Here is an 18865-nt window from a genome sequence, read left to right as displayed (position 1 = left end):
CCTCAGTTCATCTGACAAGTTGATAGGATCAAACACACTTTCGTCGAATTAATCTGGCTTTGGGAAATTATTTTTGTGACAAGACAGGATTTTGACTGTTATGGATTTGTTCAGATATGAAGTACATGTAGTGATGTTTATTCAAGCATGGTTCTCCAGACAGTAGCAGTGAGCAGATTTTGTCCTAATTATCCATATATATCCAAATCTCAACTATCCTATTAGAGGAACAAAGCTGGTCAATGTTATTTTCTTGTCCATTTATGCAGAAACAACGGTCTGTCAAAAACGAATGGTCTGAGGCATTGCATTTTTCTTCAAAGTGATTGCATGCCAACCATTCTCATTTGCACCAGTGGGAGATTTGAATCTGTAAATATAAACAATACTGTTCACTGATAACATTTTTCTTATTGGAATTGTTAGCAAAGAATAAAGTTTTGGTGACATCAATGGACTGACCAGATGGGTTAAAAAAGTAGCAAATAGAATTCAAACTGGTGAAGTGTGCAAGAAAGTACTTGGCACACAGACAACGGAAGTATGAAAAATTGGAATGATCTTGGAGTATACGTTCTCTGATCTGTGGGAGATAAGTAATACAGTATAATTATAAAGGCATATGGGATCTTGTCTTTCAAGATAAAAGCATGGCTTATAAGAATTAGACCATGACACATGAATAATTACAATCACTGCATTACATGACGATTATAAGAGCACCAGAGAAGTTGCGGGGTGGGGGAGGGAGGGGGGGGGATGTTTCTGAGGAAGAGAAATTGAGTTGTTTTCCAAAGTAAAAAGGAAGCAAGATATATTATTAAAGTGAACAAATCATGAAAGGCCTGGGAAGAATGAATAGAAAAGATCTATTTCCCTCTGCAGGGGTTATAGATTTAGGGAGGCTACAAGGATTAAAATGGGTGGACAAAAACAATGGTGGAGGGCTGGTAACTCACAGCTGAAAAGCATAAGGTATAGAATGATAGTTGGTTGAGGGGATTACCCTAAATAGCTGCAATAGCTCTAATATCCTAAATGGCAGACATAGCCATGAGAGGCTAATGACCTCCTTCCTTTCTGCAGCATCAATGATTCTTTTAGCTATTGCATCGAATTCCAGAAGTCCTAATCACTGGAAGATTTGTGAGTCTCTTAGCAGGATTATAAGGTAGAGATAAAACCAGAAAATGTTAGAAATATTTAGCATAGTTGAATCTTTGGAAGAGAAACAGTTAATGGGCAGGAGTGTGGAACCACTCCACAAGAAGTAGGAGCAGAAGCCTGCCATTCAGTCCTTCAACTACTATGCCATTCCTTAGGATAATGGATAATCTTCTGCCTTATTTTCCTGAACTACTCCCTATCCCTTTATTTCAGAAGTCTATGGATATCTTTTTTGAATAAACTCATGGCTTCGTTTCCACAGGACTTCAAGGTTTAAGCTCATTTGCCACATTATGTCTAGTACAATGAGAAAGATTCTTCTATGAGTGGCCGAACAGGTCAACTCTAACATCACACAGTCATAAAAAAAAATAAGAAAACAAGAGCATAATTGCAGAGAAAAGAGTTATAATGTAAGAAAGATCAATTAGTATAAAGCAAGGGATAGTATTGGAGCACTGTTGTGGGGCTCATTCAGGAACCTGATGGCTATGGGGAAGAAACTCTCTTTAAACCCGTTCATGCACAGTTAATCCTTTTGAGCCTTCTCCCTGTTGGGAGGAGGAAGAAGAGAGAACAGCAGATTCCTTACCCTCTGCATGAAGTCATTTTGCTTCATCCTAAATAGCCTGTGTCTCACTCAGAGATGATAACCCCTGGTTCAAGATATCCTAGGCAGGAGAAACATTCCCCCCTGCCTCTTGAGCCCTGTAAGAATTTAGCAAATTTCAACAAGATCACTTCTCATTTATCTCACCATAATTTCTGTGGTTTTTGCACACTAAAAGCGTGGATGAGGACAATAGTTAGTTATCATTGACTTTAATTTTTAATTCACTTCTGACAACATGCATTTGGTTTGTTTGTGGATATATAATTGATGCTTTTTATCCCCTATTTCCACACTGCTACCCCACCAACCCCCCATCCCCCACCTACTTCTGGTTCTGCAGATGTGAAAAATGTAATTGTTTGGGGAAATCTTGGCAGAACATCTTATATTGACCTGCACAGAGCACAAGTTCATCAATATGAAGGTGCTGTGTGGGGCCCGCCTGAGTTTTCACAGTCTGCATTGGAAATACTGAAGGATAGGTAAGGAAAAGCACAATGAAGAATAGGTTTACACTGGATCTTTTCTGTAGATATGAAAAATAAAAGTAGAAGTAATTACACTGCAGTCCTGGCATTTTGGATTGTATGGTAAAGTTTTTGTATTAATTTAAAGCTTAATTGTGCAATGTATTTTTTCCCCTAGATAAGAAGTATGGAACACAATCAAGACTTGGTCATACAACCATTCAGAAATGGTTCAGCATGCTAATCAATCATTTTGGCTGATTCCCATGTCATCGATGGTTTTGGCTGGCCTTAATACCATTGCTAAAACCTCTGATTCCCATGTCATCGATAGTTTTGGTTGTCCTTAATTCCATTGCTAAAACCTCTGATTCCCATGTCATCGATCATTTTGGCTGGCCTTAATACCATTGTTAAAACCTCCGATTTCCATGCCATCGATAGTTTTGGCTGGCCTTAATTCCATTGCTAAAACCTTTGATTCCCATGTCATCCATAAAATATCTTGGATTTTAATATACTTAATCATTGATCATTCATGTGAAATTAGAGAGGTTACCTTAGAAAGATTGGTAAATAAGGCATTTAGATAGAGCTTAGAAGAAAGAAAGAGCTGATTACTTGGATGGGATTATATTCTAGTCAATGGGAATTAGAAGAACAGATATGAGACAAAATACAAAAAGTCATAAACACAAATAGGGACAGTAGAGGATTTTACTGAATATTGACAGAGATTGCTTTAGTATAAAGGGCTTAGAGTGGAATTCATAAACTTTAAAAGGGGTTTTTAAAGCTGGGTCCTACTTGGGAAGGGGCTATACTTGACACCTTAAAGAATGAAGAACAAAAAGCAATCTGCTGGAGAAACTCAGTGGGTTGAGCAGCATCAGTGGGAGAAAAAGTGTGGTCAACATTTCAGGTCAGAACCATCATCAAGACCAAGTGAAAAAAAGTTAGCTAGTATAATGAGGTGAGGGTGGGAGAGGATAGACAGGCCAGCTGAAGAATGCTGAATCTGGGTGAATGGCAGACAGAAAGGGGAAGGTAAAAGATTGTGTTAGGAAACAGAGGCAGTTTGACAGGTGGCAGAGAAACGGGCAGGAAGCAAGAGATAAATTGGGTTCAGATGGAGAAAGATGAGTCATACAGAGTGAAGTGAAATAAAAATGTTTGTAGACACTGTGATTGTAATTAATACACAAAAGTGCTGGAGAAACTCAGCATGTCCCGTAGCGTCCATAGGATATATAACCACTATTTCAGGCCTGAGCCTTTGACAAAAGGTGAAGCTGGAGACTATTGATGAGGGTGATAAGTGCTCCAGATATGGCCTCCTCTACATTGGTAATATTAAGCACAAATTTGGAGTCCATTTTGCAGAGCATCTATCTGCAATGATCATCCAAGCTCCCAGTTGTGTGCCATTTCAATACCCCATTCTCACACCAACCTGTCTGTCCTTGGCCTTCATTACTGCCAGAGTGGGACCCAACACAAACTAAAACAAGGTTTTCCAAACTTTTTCTTTCACTCACATATCACCTTAAGTAATTTCTATGTCATAGATGCTCTGTGATTAGTAAGGGATTGCTGAAGGTGGTATGTGAGTGGAAAGAAAAAGTTTGAAAACTACGGTTTTAATCGTACCTAATTGACTCATGTGCAAGGTTTCATAACTCCAAAGGAAATGGGCCAATGACATTTTTTCTCAAGCAAAATATTTCAATAACAATTGGGTCTAGAGTAGTAGTTCTCAACCTTTTTCTCACTCACATACCACCTTAAGTTATTCCTTACTAATCACAGAGCAAAAGTTTGAGAAACCCTGAACTAGACGAACAACACCTCATAATCTACCTCGGTAATCTACAGCTCAATGATATGAACATTGAATTTTCCAATTTCAGGTAACATATTCCCTCTCTCTTGTTCCGATCCATTTCTGTTCTTCACCCCTCCCCCCTCCAATATTTTCCCCTTTCCCACATATTCTACCCCCCATTTCACTAATAGGATCTCCTCCTCCTTATGTTACATCTGGTCCAATCTGTTCACCTCTCTCCTAATAGTTTCCATTATATCACCATTATCACCTTATATCACATTATCATCTTCAAGAAATTAATTGAAAATATTCTCAGGAACACTATTTGAATTCACTTTAAAGAACAAGAGGTCATTAGGATGAGTCAACATGGCTTATGCAGGGGAATCCTGTCTCCCAAATCTGATTGAGGTTTTTGAGGAAGTAACTGTTAATTTATGAAGGCAGGGTAGAAGATGCGGTTTACATGAACCAGCAAGATTTTTTGACAAACTCCCATATTGTTGGCAGGTCCAGAGAGTTAGGGCACACAGGATCCAAAGTGGCTTGGTCATAAGTTACAGCATAGAACCAGCTTGTCCATGCCAACCAAGTTAACATTCTGGGCTAGTCCCATTTGCTTACATTTGGTCTATTCTAAGCCCTTCCTGTCCATGTATCTATCCAAATATTTTTTGACCTTTGTAATTGTACCTACTTCTGCAGTGTCCTCTGGCAGCTCATTCCTTATATGAACCACCCTCTGATTGAAAAAGCTCCCTCCCAGGTCGTTCTTAAATCTTTCTCCTTTCAACTTAAACCTATGCCCTCTTGATCTTGAATTATTTACCAGAGGATAAAGGCTATGAGCATTCACTTTATCTATGCATCTATGATTCAATAAACTTCTATAACATGACTCTTCAGCCTCCTTCACTGTCGGGAATAAAGACCCAAAGTATCCAACTTCTCCCTAGAATTCAAGACCACCAGACTCAGCAACATCCTGGTGAATCTCCTCTGTGCTCCTTCCAATTTATTAATGTCCTTTCTATAGCTTGACGACCAGAACTGCACACAGTTCTGTACAGCTGAATCATGAGATCCCAATGTTTGTACTCAAAACCATACTCAATGAAGTTTAGCATGATAAACATGCTCTTCACCATCTTGTCCAGCCACCTTCAAGGAACTATGCACCTGTACCTCTAGGTCTGTCTATTCTACAACACTCTCTAGGCCCATGACATTTATTGTGGAAGTCCTTTGCCAGTTTAACTTCTCACACTTGTCAGAGTTAACTTCCATTAGCTACTCCTTGGCCCACCTTCCTAACTGATCTTGATCCTGTTGTACACTTGCGTGTTCTTCACTGTCCATTTACCTGGATATCCTCTTTCATTGTCCAGGAAGCAGAAGTTGGTTGTGAGCAGTGCTTTTCAGTCTGAAAATATGTAACCAGTGGTGTTCTGCAGGGATCATTGTTGGGGCCATTGTTGTTTCTTGCATATATAAATTACTTGGATGAGAATGTAGGTCTTGGACTGATTAATAATTTTGCTGAAGACATATAGATTGGTAGAGTAATAGATAGTAAAGAAGGTTATGGAATGTTACGAAGGGACAAAAGATCATTTGGAAAGGAGAGGCAAAGGGTTAACAGATGGAGGTTAATCCAGACAAGACAGTATGAGTTCATGCATTTTAGAATGTCATATACTAAAAGGACATGTGCAGTAAATGGCAAAGACCTCGGGACTGCTGATATACAGAAGGACCTTGGGGTGCAAGCTCATAGTTGCCCAATAATAGGGTGGTGAAGAAGGCATTTTGCATGGAGTGAGGTATTATGCATAAAACATGGGATGTCTTGATGTAACTGTTCAATACAGTGGTCAGGCCACATTTGGATATTGGACACAATTCTAGTCAGTACACTGCAGGAAGAATGTTGTAGAGAAGAGTGCAGAACAGATTCACCCAGAATGAAGGGTTTTACTTTTCATAGAATGGATGGGATGGGTTCATTCTCCTTAGATTGTAGGTGGTCCAGGGGTGATCTTTTTTTAAAAAAATTTTTATTTTTCACACCATAAATCACATTAGCCATGATATACACTTTTTCTTTTTCACACATATACAGTGACTTTTTCTCCCCCCCCCTCCCTCCTCCCAAGCCACCCCCCCCCACCCCCCCCCCCCTCATCCATTTTAGGTATACAATCTTGGTTGCATTAAACCAGTCAGACAATGTTGTCATTCAACAAAAATATACCAGAAATTCTACTGAGTCCATTCTTTTCTTTCCTTATCCTTCCATCAACTTAGGTAATGTTTGTCCCCGGTATGTTTTCGCTATTGTATTTAATGTAAGGCTCCCATATTTGTTCGAATATTTCAATATTATTTCTTAAACTATATGTTATTTTTTCTAATGGAATACAATTTCCAGGTTGACATAATACATTTTTTTGCTACGGCTAGGGCTATCTTAACAAATCTTTTTTGTGCATACTCCAAATCAATTCCAAATTCTTTGTTTTTTATGTTACTTAGGAGAAAGATCTCTGGATTCTTTGGTATATTGTTTTCTGTTATTTTATTTAATATCTGATTGAGATCATCCCAAAATTTTTCTACTCTCTCACGTCCAGATTGCATGAATTGTTGTTCCCATTTCTTTTTTACATCGAAAACATCTATCAGATACTGTTGGGTCACATTTATTTAACTTTTGCGGTGTAATGTATAGTCTGTGTAACCAATTATATTGTATCATACGTAGCCTCATATTTATTGTATTTCTCATCGTTCCAGAACATAATTTCTCCCATGTTTCCTTTTTTATCTTTATATTTAAATCTTGTTCCCATTTTTGTTTAGTTTTACCATTTGTTTCCTCATTCTCCTTTTCTTGCAGTTTAATATACATATTTGTTATAAATCTTTTGATTAACATTGTATCTGTAATCACATATTCAAGGTTACTTCCCTCTGGTAAACTCAAATTGCTTCCTAATTTATCCTTCAAGTAGGATCTCAGTTGGTAATATGCCAGCGCTGTATCTCCAGTTATATTGTACTTATCTCTCATTTGTTCAAAGGATAAGAATCTACTTCCTGAAAAACAATTTTCTATTCTTTTAATCCCTTTTTTTTCCCATTCTCTAAAGGAAAGGTTATCTATTGTAAAAGGGAGTAGCTTATTTTGCGTCAATATTAGTTTTGGTAATTGATAATTTGTTTTATTTCTTTCTACATGAATCTTCTTCCAAATATTGAGGAGATGGTGTAATACTGGAGAAGTTCTATGTTGTACCAATTTTTCATCCCATTTATATAATATGTGTTCAGGTATCTTTTCCCCTATTTTATCTAATTCTAATCTCGTCCAGTCTGGTTTTTCCCTTGTTTGATAAAAATCTGATAGGTATCTTAATTGTGCGGCTCTATAATAATTTTTAAAGTTTGGCAATTGTAAGCCTCCTTGTTTATACCATTCTGTTAATTTATCTAGTGCTATCCTCGGTTTCCCCCCTCTCCATAAAAATTTCCTTATTATTTTCTTTAACTCTTTGAAGAATTTTTCTGTCAGTTGTATTGGCAATGCCTGAAATAAGTATAATATCCTTGGAAAAATGTTCATTTTAATACAGTTTATCCTTCCTATCAGTGTTAGTGGTAGATCTTTCCAATGCTCTAAATCGTCCTGTAATTTTTTCATTAGTGGATTATAATTGAGTTTATATAATTGGCCTAGATTTTTGTTTATTTGTACACCTAGGTATCTTATTGCCTGCATTTGCCATCTGAATGGAGATTCCTTCTTAAATTTTGAGAAATCCGCATTATTCATAGGCATTGCTTCACTTTTATTTACGTTTATCTTGTAACCCGACACTTCTCCATATTCCTTCAATTTCTTATATAATTCTTTTATTGATAGTTCTGGTTCTGTTAAGTACACTATAACATCATCCGCAAATAGACTGATTTTATATTCCCTGTCTTTTATTTTTATTCCTTTTATATTATTATCTATTCTTATCAATTCTGCTAGTGGTTCTATAGCAGCGCAAACAATAAAGGTGATAGTGGGCATCCCTGCCGCGTTGACCTGCTTAAGTTAAATTGCTTTGATACATGTCCATTTACTGTCACTTTCGCTAACGGTCCCTTATATAGTGCTTTAATCCAATTAATATACTTCTCCGGTAAACTGAATTTTTGCAATACTTTGAACAAATAATTCCATTCTACTCTGTCGAAGGCCTTCTCTGTGTCTAAAGCAACTGCGACTGCAGGTGCTTTATTTCCTTCTACTGCATGAATTAAGTTAATAAATTTACAAACATTGCCTGTTGTGCGTCTTTTTTTGATAAATCCAGTTTGGTCTAAATTTACCATTTTCGGTACCTGTTCTGCTAATCTGTTTGCTAATAGTTTAGCTATTATCTTATAATCTGTGTTTAGCAAAGATATTGGTCTATATGACGCTGGTGAGAGTGGATCTTTCCCTTGTTTTAGTATTACTGTAATTATTGCTGTTTTACATGAATCTGGTAAGCTTTGTGTTTCATCAATCTGGTTGATTACATCCAGGAGCGGCGGAATTAATAAGTCTTTAAATGTTTTGTAGAATTCTATTGGAAATCCATCCTCTCCTGGTGTCTTATTATTTGGTAATTTTTTTATTATCTCTTGTATTTCTACTGTTCCAAATGGTTCTGTTAATTTATTTTGTTCCTCTATTTGTAGTTTTGGTAGTTCAATTTTAGTCAAAAATTCATCTATTTTCCCTTCTTTCCCTTCATTTTCAGTTCGGTATAATTGTTCATAGAATTCTCTAAAGTTTTCCTTAATTTCTTTTGGATTATATGTAATTTGTTTGTCTTTTTTCCTTGATGCCAATACCAATTTCTTAGCTTGTTCTGTCTTAAGCTGCCATGCTAGGATTTTGTGCGTTTTTTCACCTAGTTCATAATATTTCTGTTTTGTCTTCATTATATTCTTCTCTACCTTATATGTTTGTAATGTTTCATATTTTATTTTTTTATCCGCCAATTCTCTTCTTTTAGTTGTATCTTCCTTCATTGCTAATTTTTTTTCTATGTTTACTATTTCCCTTTCCAACTGCTCTGTTTTCTGATTATAGTCCTTCTTCATCTTGGTTACATAACTTATTATTTGCCCTCTAATGAATGCTTTCATTGCATCCCATAGTATAAACTTATCTTCCACTGATTCCGTATTTACTTCAAAATACATTTTTAATTGTTTTTCAATAAATTCTCTAAAATCCTGTCTTTTAAGTAGCATGGGGTTTAATCTCCATCTATACATTCTTGGAGGGATGTCCTCTAGCTTTACTGTCAATATTAGGGGTGAATGGTCCGATAGTATTCTCGCTTTATATTCTGTTTTTCTTACTCTATCCTGCATACTAGCTGATAACAAAAATAGGTCTATTCTTGAGTATGTTTTATGTCTAGCCGAGTAGTATGAGTATTCCTTTTCTTTTGGGTTTTGTTTCCTCCATATATCCAAAAGTTTCATTTCTTGCATTGATTTAATTATAAATTTGGTAACTTTGTTCTTTCTGTTAATTTTTTTCCCCGTTTTATCCATATTTGGATCCAAATTCAGGTTGAAATCCCCTCCCTTGCGTATTAGCTACCTTCAAAAAGATATCTTGCATAAACTTTTGATCTTCTTCGTTAGGTGAATATACATTAAGTAGATTCCAAAACTCCGAATATATCTGACATTTTATCATAACATATCTCCCTGCTGGATCTATTATTTCCTCTTCTATTTTAAATGGCACATTTTTACTAATTAATATAGCCACTCCTCTTGCTTTTGAATTATACGATGCTGCTGTTACATGTCCTACCCAATCTCTCTTTAATTTCTTGTGCTCCAATTCAGTTAAGTGTGTTTCTTGGACAAATGCTATATCAATTTTTTCCTTTTTCAGTAAATTTAGTAGTTTCTTCCTTTTAATTTGGTTATGTATTCCATTAATATTTAAAGTCATATAGTTCAGCGTAGCCATTTTATACTTTGTTTATCTTCTCTTTCCGTTTTTCCATCATTACCTTTCCTCCTTTTCCATTTCTGTTTTCTTATTTTCAACTCTTTATAAGACAACATTCCTACAACATCCAACATTTTCCTTATTCTCCTATTTATATCTTCTTTATCCCCAATCTCCCCTTCCCCTCCTGAGTTGTCCTTTATCCCTTGTCGGACAACCACATCTCCCCTCTCCATTTGGGTTTGCGAATCCACTCGCAAGCATCAACTGATTTTGCAGTGACCGCTATTTCCCCCTACCCAGCCCCCCCCAGAAAAGATTTCACTTTTCATATGTAACAAAGGTCATTCTTTTAATTCCCTCCTTATTCTCTCTATTCCATTACCTTCCCTTATTAATTCTTGTCTATACTATCTATATTTTCCTCTAAGTACAGATACATTCACGTATGCACATTGTATCTATTCACTCTTATACCTCTTTACCCACATACATATCAATCGTGATCATTTTTACTCTCATTACCCGTCTTCATCCCTCAGTCTATTTTTGTAATTGTTCTGCAAATTTTCGTGCTTCTTCTGGGTCCGAGAATAGTCTGTTTTGTTGTCCTGGAATAAATATTTTCAATACCGCTGGATGCTTTAGTATAAATTCATACCCTTTCTTCCATAAAATCGCCTTTGCTGTATTGAACTCCTTTCTCTTCTTTAGGAGTTCAAAACTTATATCTGGATAAATGAAGATTTTTTGCCCTTTATACTCCAGTGGTTTGTTGCCCTCTCTTACTTTTTCCATTGTCTTCTCCAGTACCTTTTCTCTTGTAGTATATCTTAGGAATTTTACTAAAATAGATCTTGGTTTTTGTTGTGGTTGTGGTTTAGAGGCCAATGCTCTATGTGCCCTTTCTATTTCCATTTCTTGCTGTAGTTCTGGACATCCTAGGGTCTTAGGGATCCAATCTTTTATAAACTCCCTCATATTCTTGCCTTCTTCATCTTCCTTAAGGCCCACTATCTTTATGTTATTTCTTCTGTTATAATTTTCCATTATATCTATTTTTTGAGCTAACAGTTCTTTTGTCTCTATCGCTTTTTTATTAGATTCCTCCAATTTCTTTTTTAAGTCTTCTACCTCCATTTCTGCTGCTACTGCCCGCTCTTCCATCTTGTCCATTTTCTTTCCCATTTCTGTTAAGGTCATATCTATTTTATTCATTTTCTCTTCTGTGTTGTTTATTCTTTTTCTTAAATCATTAAATTCCTGTGTTTGCCATTCTTTAAATGACTCCATGTATCCTTTAATAAGAGAAAGTACAACCTTTATCTTGCCTTTCTCTTCTTCTTCTATTTCACTGTACTCTTCCTCTTCCTCTTCTTCTTCCTCTGGGTTGGCCATCTATTGTTTCTTTGTTGCCCTTTTCTTCTCTTCCTTCTTGTTTCCATTGTCTTCTGTGTTCTCTTCTTGCTGCAGGTGTTCTGCAGCTGTCGTTGCCGGCTGTGGAGATCGACTCCCCAGCTGGTCCCCCCTCCCGTCGGTGTTTTTTTTCATGCGCGGTTGCGCACTTTTACTCGGCTCAGCGAGCCATTTTTGTAGTCCACTATCTACCGACCTGAGGGAGCGGGTTTCTCTCTCCACCGCGGGCCTCTTTGAACAGGTAAGGCCTTCTCCTTCTTCCTCCGTTGTCTTCTCTTCCTCTCTTCTTACCGTTGCTTTCGATTTTTCTTTTTTTGTCACCATCTTCTTTCCACCTTTGTACTCACTTTTCTTTAACTTTTATTTCTGTGCCTTTGTGTTTTCCTTTGTTTTTCCCGACTTTTCTGGAGAGGGCTGGAGTTCACCATCCGGCCACTACTCCATCACGTGACTCCTCCGTCCAGGGGTGATCTTACAGAGGTTTATAAAATTATGTGGTTCATAAAATAGGGTAAGGTTAGGGTGGTCATTCCAAAAGGAGGACATGGTCATAGGTTACCATATACACACACACATACGCACAGTGCGTTTTCATTTGTTGTTTTTGCAATAAAGCTTAAATTTTATTAAAAATATATAATTTTTTTTGAAACACACTCTATATGGTAACATGACCATGTCCTCCTTTTTGGAAATTTGAAAATGGCCACCCAGGGTAGAGTGTTTTCCCAATGGTGGGAGAGTTTATAACTTGGGGGAGAGTAAGAGAGAAGAAATATAGGGAGATCTGAGGGGCAGGTTTTTCACACAGAAATTAGATGCTTGAGGAAACTGAAGAGGCAGATATTAGCCAAATATGGGCAAATTAAGCTTGTGGGTATAGGCTTTATGGTCAATATGGAACAAGTAGGGCTAAAGGGCCCATTTCTGTGCTGTATAATTTTGGATTCAATTAAAGTTGCTCACAATTTAATTGCATTATCTTTATTACTACTACAACTCTTGATTCTCTTGATTGATATTATAAATGGAAAATAACTGCACCAGAGCTACTGGGAGATGAAGAGATTTAAGGTGAGCTTTCCTTAATCAGGTCATGTTATTTTATGAGATTACAACCATACTCCATTTACTCCATTATATTCCTGATCTAAGCTTAAGCATTTCTATTTCCCTGTTATTTCCTCTTCTGTCTATATGTCATAATCTTATACAGAATATCTTCTCAGGTCTCAAGTTTTATTCTTTTACTTTGCCCTTTCTTACCTTTTTCATTGCACCTTCATCCTTTTGATTATTTAATATGTATGCCAGGGTCCTTTACAAAGGTTCCATTTTGATCCTTCCTTGCTAGTTTCTATCCTGCATCTAAACATTTACTATCGCTTTGCCTCCATGGATGCTGTCAGACCAATTGAATTCCTTCGGCAGCTAGTTTTCTTTTGCTCCAAATTCTAACATCTGCAGCTTCTTCTGTCTCCACCTTGCATATCTAAAGAGCCTTTGCAACCTTGGGACACAAAAAGCTCTTCACATCCAATGAGTTGGAAGTATCTCTTTCTCTTTGGCTTGGCTTCGCGGACGAAGATTTATGGAGGGGGTAAAAGTCCACGTCAGCTGCATGTTCGTTTGTGGCTGACAAGTCCGATGCGGGACAGGCAGCGGCTGCAGGGGAAAATTGGTTGGTTGGGGTTGGGTATTGAAAGGTCAGAAATGTGACAGACAACTTGCATGCAGCATGAGGACACAGATTGCAGTGAGATAAATGACCAGATAATTTGTTATAATCATAATCACTATTGGTTAAAGGCCAGGGAGAGCAGCCCTTCTGCTTCAGCATGGTATTATGAGATCCTTTGCACTAACCCATGGGAATAAATAAAGCTTCAGGTTTACTTTGTACAATTTGGTTGTGTTAGTCTCAGGCTTTGCTGTAGCTTGGTGGTCAGTGGTGATATTCACTTCTTTAATGGGAGCCTTGGTAGATTTTTTTTGAAAATTTTATTTTTCATTTGCATCAATACACACACACACACACACACACACACACACACACATATATTATATATAAAAAATTCTTCATCATATAACAATACAATGTAATAAAAATGATACAAAATGATATATTTATATATTTTTCTTTTTATCTCCCTCCCTCTCCTTCCCCCAAAGAAAGAGAAAAAAAAAGAGAGAAAAATGAAAAAACTCCTGAATTTATTTATCATTCACTATCCATATATTCCTAACATATTATTCTATCCTGTACATATTAATTGGGAGAAACGTGTGTTAAGAACGATGTGGATGGACCCTTACTGATGAAATCCATATATGGTTTCCAAATCATAAAAATTCTCAGGTTGATTCCTTAAATTATAAGTAATCTTTTCCAATGGTATGCAATTTTGAATTTCCGTATGACCTTATAACCTTATAAAATTATCTGACTTCCATGTTAGTGCCATACATTTCTGTGCCACCACTATTGCTACACTCAAAAATTTTCATTGATGTTTGTCTAACTTCAATTTAGAATTAGTGTCATATAAATTACCAAGCAAAAATATTCTGGGATCTTTTGGTATCTGTATCTTCATAATTTATTCCAATAATATATTCAAGTCTTCCCAAAAATTTTCCACTTTTTCATAAGACCAAACTGCATGTAATAAACTTCCTGTTTCTTTGTTACATCTGAAACATTTGTCAGAACAATTTGAATTAAGTCCATGTAATTTATACGGAGTATGAGCCCACCTCACTGACAAAAGGTAAAGGAGGAAAAACCCAACACCCAACCCCAACCAACCAATTTTCTCCTGCAGCCGCTGCAACCGTGTCTGCCTGTCCCGCATCGGACTTGTCAGCCACAAACGAGCCTGCAGCTGACGAGGACTTTTACCCCCTCCATAAATCTTCGTCCGTGAAGCCAAGCCAAAGAAAAGAAAAGTATAATTGGTGTAAAAAATTATATTGTACCATTTGATATCTAACATTAATTGTATTGGTTACACTCTTACTCTCCTGGCACAATCTTGTATTTGTATATTTAAATCTTTTTCCCATTTTAAAAAACTTATATAATTCCTTTTTCTGCATTTTGTCTTGTAATTGTATATACATAATAATAATAAATATATAAATTATTAAACACTCAAATGGGCTCTGTTCCAGAAGTCTAAAATTCATGCCTAATTTCTTTTTAAAATATGATTTAAGCTGATAGTATGAAAAAATAGTTTTATTTGGTATATTGTATTTCTCTTTCATTTGTTCAAGGGTCAAGAAAAAAGAACCTAAGAAACAATCTTTTATCCTCTTTATCCCGTTATTGTGCCAGATATCAAAGAAAGGATTATTTAAAGTAAAAGGAATAAATGGATTCTGCTTTAACATCATCTTAGCTATTTGATAGTTCTTAATTGCTCTTTTTATATAAATTCTATTCCATATCTTGAATAAATGTTTTAAAATTGCTGTCCCTTTCAAAAGTTCCTTGTTCCATTTATACAAAAAATGTTTTGGATTAGTTTCTCCTATGTTATTCATTTCAATGTGTACCCATGATGTCTGCTCCCCAATTTGATAACAGGAGGATAGAAATCTTAATTGAATTGCTTTATAATAATTTATAATCCTCCCTGATCAAATTTCCATTAGTTTTTCCAAAGCTATCCTTGGCATTTTATCACACCAAATAAATTTTCTTACACTTTTATTTAATTCTTGAAAAAACATTGTTGGTATAGGAATGGGTAATGACTGAAATAAATATTGCAACCTTGGGAAAAATATTCATCTATATACAATTTTTTTGCAATTATTTAAATTTCTAGCAATATTAATTCCTAAATATTTAATTGATTCCTTAAACTTCATCACCTGCTTACTTAATGTATAGTTCCCATCATTCATAGGCATCACTTCACTCTTTCCTACATTGACTTTATAACCTGATATCAAACCATATTTTGCCAATCGTACATTTATTTTCTTCAATGATATTTCTGGTTTTGTAAGATATAATATAGCATCATCTCCAAACAAGTTAATTTTATGTTCTCTATTTTCTATCATAAAACCCTTAATCTCATTATCTCTTATCACTCTGCCAATGGTTCTATAGCCAATGCAATAAAAATGGTGATAATGGGCATCCTTGCCTAGATTAACTTTCTAATGGAAAAGTTTTAGATATTTGCCTATTTGTGACTACCTTAGCTTTTGGATGATTATACAAAGCTCTTATCCATTCTATAAAATAATTTGGAATTCTGAAAACATTCAATATTTTAAATAAAATGTACCATTCTAGTCTATCAAATGCTTTTTCCACATCTAAAGCCATCACTACTGCTGGTATCTTTTCTTTCTGGGCTACATTTAATAAATTTATAAATTTAACTATGTTGTCCATGGATCTTCTATGTTTAATAAAGCCAGTCTGATCCAACATTTTCTATCTGATAATACATTCTAGTATCAGCATCCACCTGTCTTGCTTTTTCAGGCAATGAATCAACATACACCTTTGCCTCATGAGGTTCTGTGAAAAACCTATTTCTTCCTTCTGGAACAAAGACCTTCATAACTGCCAGATACCTTAAGACAAAGGCATAACCTTTTTTAACACATTGAATTCTTTCCTCTTTTTCAACAACTCAAAACTTATATCAGGATAGAAATTTTTTTTATTCCTATTATAAATCGTGGGTGACTGTTGTTCTTTTGCTTGCTTTGCCGCCAGCTCTAAACTCTTCTCTCATACTTCATATCGAAGAAATTTGACTAGATTCTGGTCCGGCTGTGACTTTGGTCTCAATGCTCTACTCTCTCAATTTCAATGTCTCCTTAAAATGTAGTCACTCCCAAAGATTGTTGAATCCAACGCTTTAATTTCTTGTCCTTCATCACCTTCTTCAAGTCCAATAATCTTTATGTTGTTTCTTCTGGTGAAGTTCTCTAAAATATTAGTCTATTTTCTGCATTAACTAATCTTTTGTTGCAGCTGCTTCTGCTTGTGCCACTTTCATTTGCTCCTTAATGCCTTGAATTTCAAATTAATTTCCTTTAATTTTCTCATCCATAACTTCAAATCTTTTATCTACCTTCTGCATCATTTTCTCAACTTTCTCTGTAAAATTCTTGATTTCAGCTACAATCATTCCATATCTTTTTATTTCTGCCATTATAAATTTCCTGTCTTGTTGGGAAGATTCCACGTATTTTTTCATTTCTGCTGAAGAAATAAATTATTGTTTCATTTTCTCCAGCTGTTTTGCCTTGGAACTTCGAGTAAACAAAAATTCCTGTTCTTCCTGTTCCTCTTCTTGCTCACTGGAGCTGGAAGTCTGCAAGATCTTTTTTAAAGTTGCATCTGTTTTTTTATGTGCTCTGCGCTTGCGTGAATCCTCACACCTTCACCAAGTCGGGCGGCCATTGTCTGGAGAGACCTTGTGTTGCAGATTTCAAGGTCTCCCCAGCTCCTGGCTTATCTCTCCTGGGCAGTACCTTCCAAATAGTTCCTGGATCCTTATCTCAAGGTTGGCCTTATCTCGATCTTTTTCTTGCTCAGTTTCTTGTACTGTAACGGCTAGCTTTTCTTTTTTTTTGGAGCCATTTAAAATGTTCTGCAGGTCTTCCGATACTTATTTCTTCTATTTTTCTTAAGTTTTGCTAATTTTTAAAAACTTTTTTTCAACTTTTTCAAGGAGAGTAGGGATTTGCAGTCTAACCCCACGTCATCACGTGGCACATCCCAGCCTCGGTAGTTCTTTTTTAAAAAATTAAAAAAAAATTTTTCACACTATGAACCATATTGACCAAAATACACAAACATTTCCCTCTTGAATATACACAGTGTCATTTTCTCCCCTTTTTCCCCCTCCCTTACCTCCCTCCTTCCCACCCCCTCCCCACCCACTAAACGTTCAACATATACGATACATTAAACCCATTAAACAATGTCATCACACAATGAAAATAAACAAGAAAATTTTGTCATCTACTTTTACACACTGGGTCAGTTTATTTCGTCTTCTTCTCATTCTGTCATTTTAGGTGGTGGAGATCTGCGGTAGGACTTCTCTGTTGTGTTCTATGTACGGTTCCCAAATTTGTTCGAATACCTCTGATTTCCAGGTCAACATAATACACTTTTTTACTACAGCTAAGGCTATCATAATAAATCTTTTTTGTGCTCCATCCAAATCGAGGCCAAGTTCTTTACTTCTTATATTACTTAGAAGAAAGATCTCTGGATTTTTTTGGTATGTTGCTTTTTGTGATTTTATTTAATACCTGATTTAGATCTTCCCAAATCTTTTCCACTTTCTCACATGCCCAAATTGTTGTTCCTGTTTCCTTCTTACAGCGAAAACATCTATCTGATACCGTTGGGTCCCATTTATTTAACTTTTGTGGCGTGGTGTATAGCCTGTGTAACCAATTATATTGTATCATGCATAACCTCGTGTTTATTGTATTTCTCATAGTTCCGGAGCATAGCTTTTCCCATGTTTCATTCTTTATCTTTATGTTTAGATCTTGTTCTCACTTTTGTTTGGGTTTACAGCTTATTTCCTCATTCTCTTTCTCTTGCAGTTTGATGTACATGTTTGTTATAAATCTTTTAATTATCATTGTGTCTGTAATCACATATTCAAAACTGCTTCCTTCTGGTAACCTCAGCCTGCTTCCCAATTTGTCCTTCAAGTAGGTTTTCAGTTGGTGGTATGCAAACATTGTACCATTAGTTATACTATATTTGTCCTTCATTTGTTCAAAAGATAATAATTTATTTCCCGAAAAACAATTTTCTATTCTTTTGATCCCTTTTCTCTCCCATTCTCTAAAGGAAAGGTTATCTGTTGTGAAAGGGATTAGTTGATTTTGCGTCAATATTAATTTTGGTAGTTGATCATTTGTTTTTTTCCTTTCTACGTGAATCTTCTTCCAAATGCTGAGCAGATGGTTCAATTATCAATAAAAGAATTACATAAGAAATTGAAGGAATATGGAGAAGTATTGGGGTACAAGATCAACACAAATAAAAGTGAAGCGATGGTAATGAATAATGCGGATTTCACTAAGTTTAAGAAAGAATCACCATTTAAATGGCAAACACAAGCAATCCGATACCTAGGTATTCAACTAGATAATAATCTAGGCCATCTATATAAATTAAATTATCAGCCATTAATGAAGAAATTACAAGATGACTTAGAACATTGGAAACATTTACCACGAACACGAAGAGGAAGGGTAAATTGCATTAAAATGAATATCTTCCCAAGAATAAAATACCTATTTCAATTGTTACCAATTCACCTAACAGAGAAGTTCTTCAAGGAGCT

General features: G+C 35.8%; 1 protein-coding gene across 10 annotated transcripts in view; it reads left to right on the top strand.

Moving 5' to 3' along the window:
• mdh1b (malate dehydrogenase 1B, NAD (soluble)) overlaps positions 1–18865 on the top strand; it is a 137288-nt gene that overhangs the window by 105289 nt on the left and 13134 nt on the right. For 9 of the 10 annotated variants that reach the window (XM_069934084.1, XM_069934082.1, XM_069934079.1 and 6 more), the window contains one exon: positions 2121–2262. In XM_069934084.1, the coding sequence (XP_069790185.1) occupies positions 2121–2262 (142 nt within the window). Of the gene's footprint in view, positions 1–2120; positions 2263–2425; positions 2513–18865 lie in introns of those variants that run through there. The other variant, XM_069934083.1, reaches the window with a different exon arrangement.

This window comes from Narcine bancroftii, chromosome 4, assembly GCF_036971445.1.
Source record: "Narcine bancroftii isolate sNarBan1 chromosome 4, sNarBan1.hap1, whole genome shotgun sequence".
Lineage (NCBI taxonomy): Eukaryota > Metazoa > Chordata > Chondrichthyes > Torpediniformes > Narcinidae > Narcine > Narcine bancroftii.
Note: the sequence above shows the minus strand (reverse complement) of the source record. Positions and strands in the feature narration are given on the sequence as shown.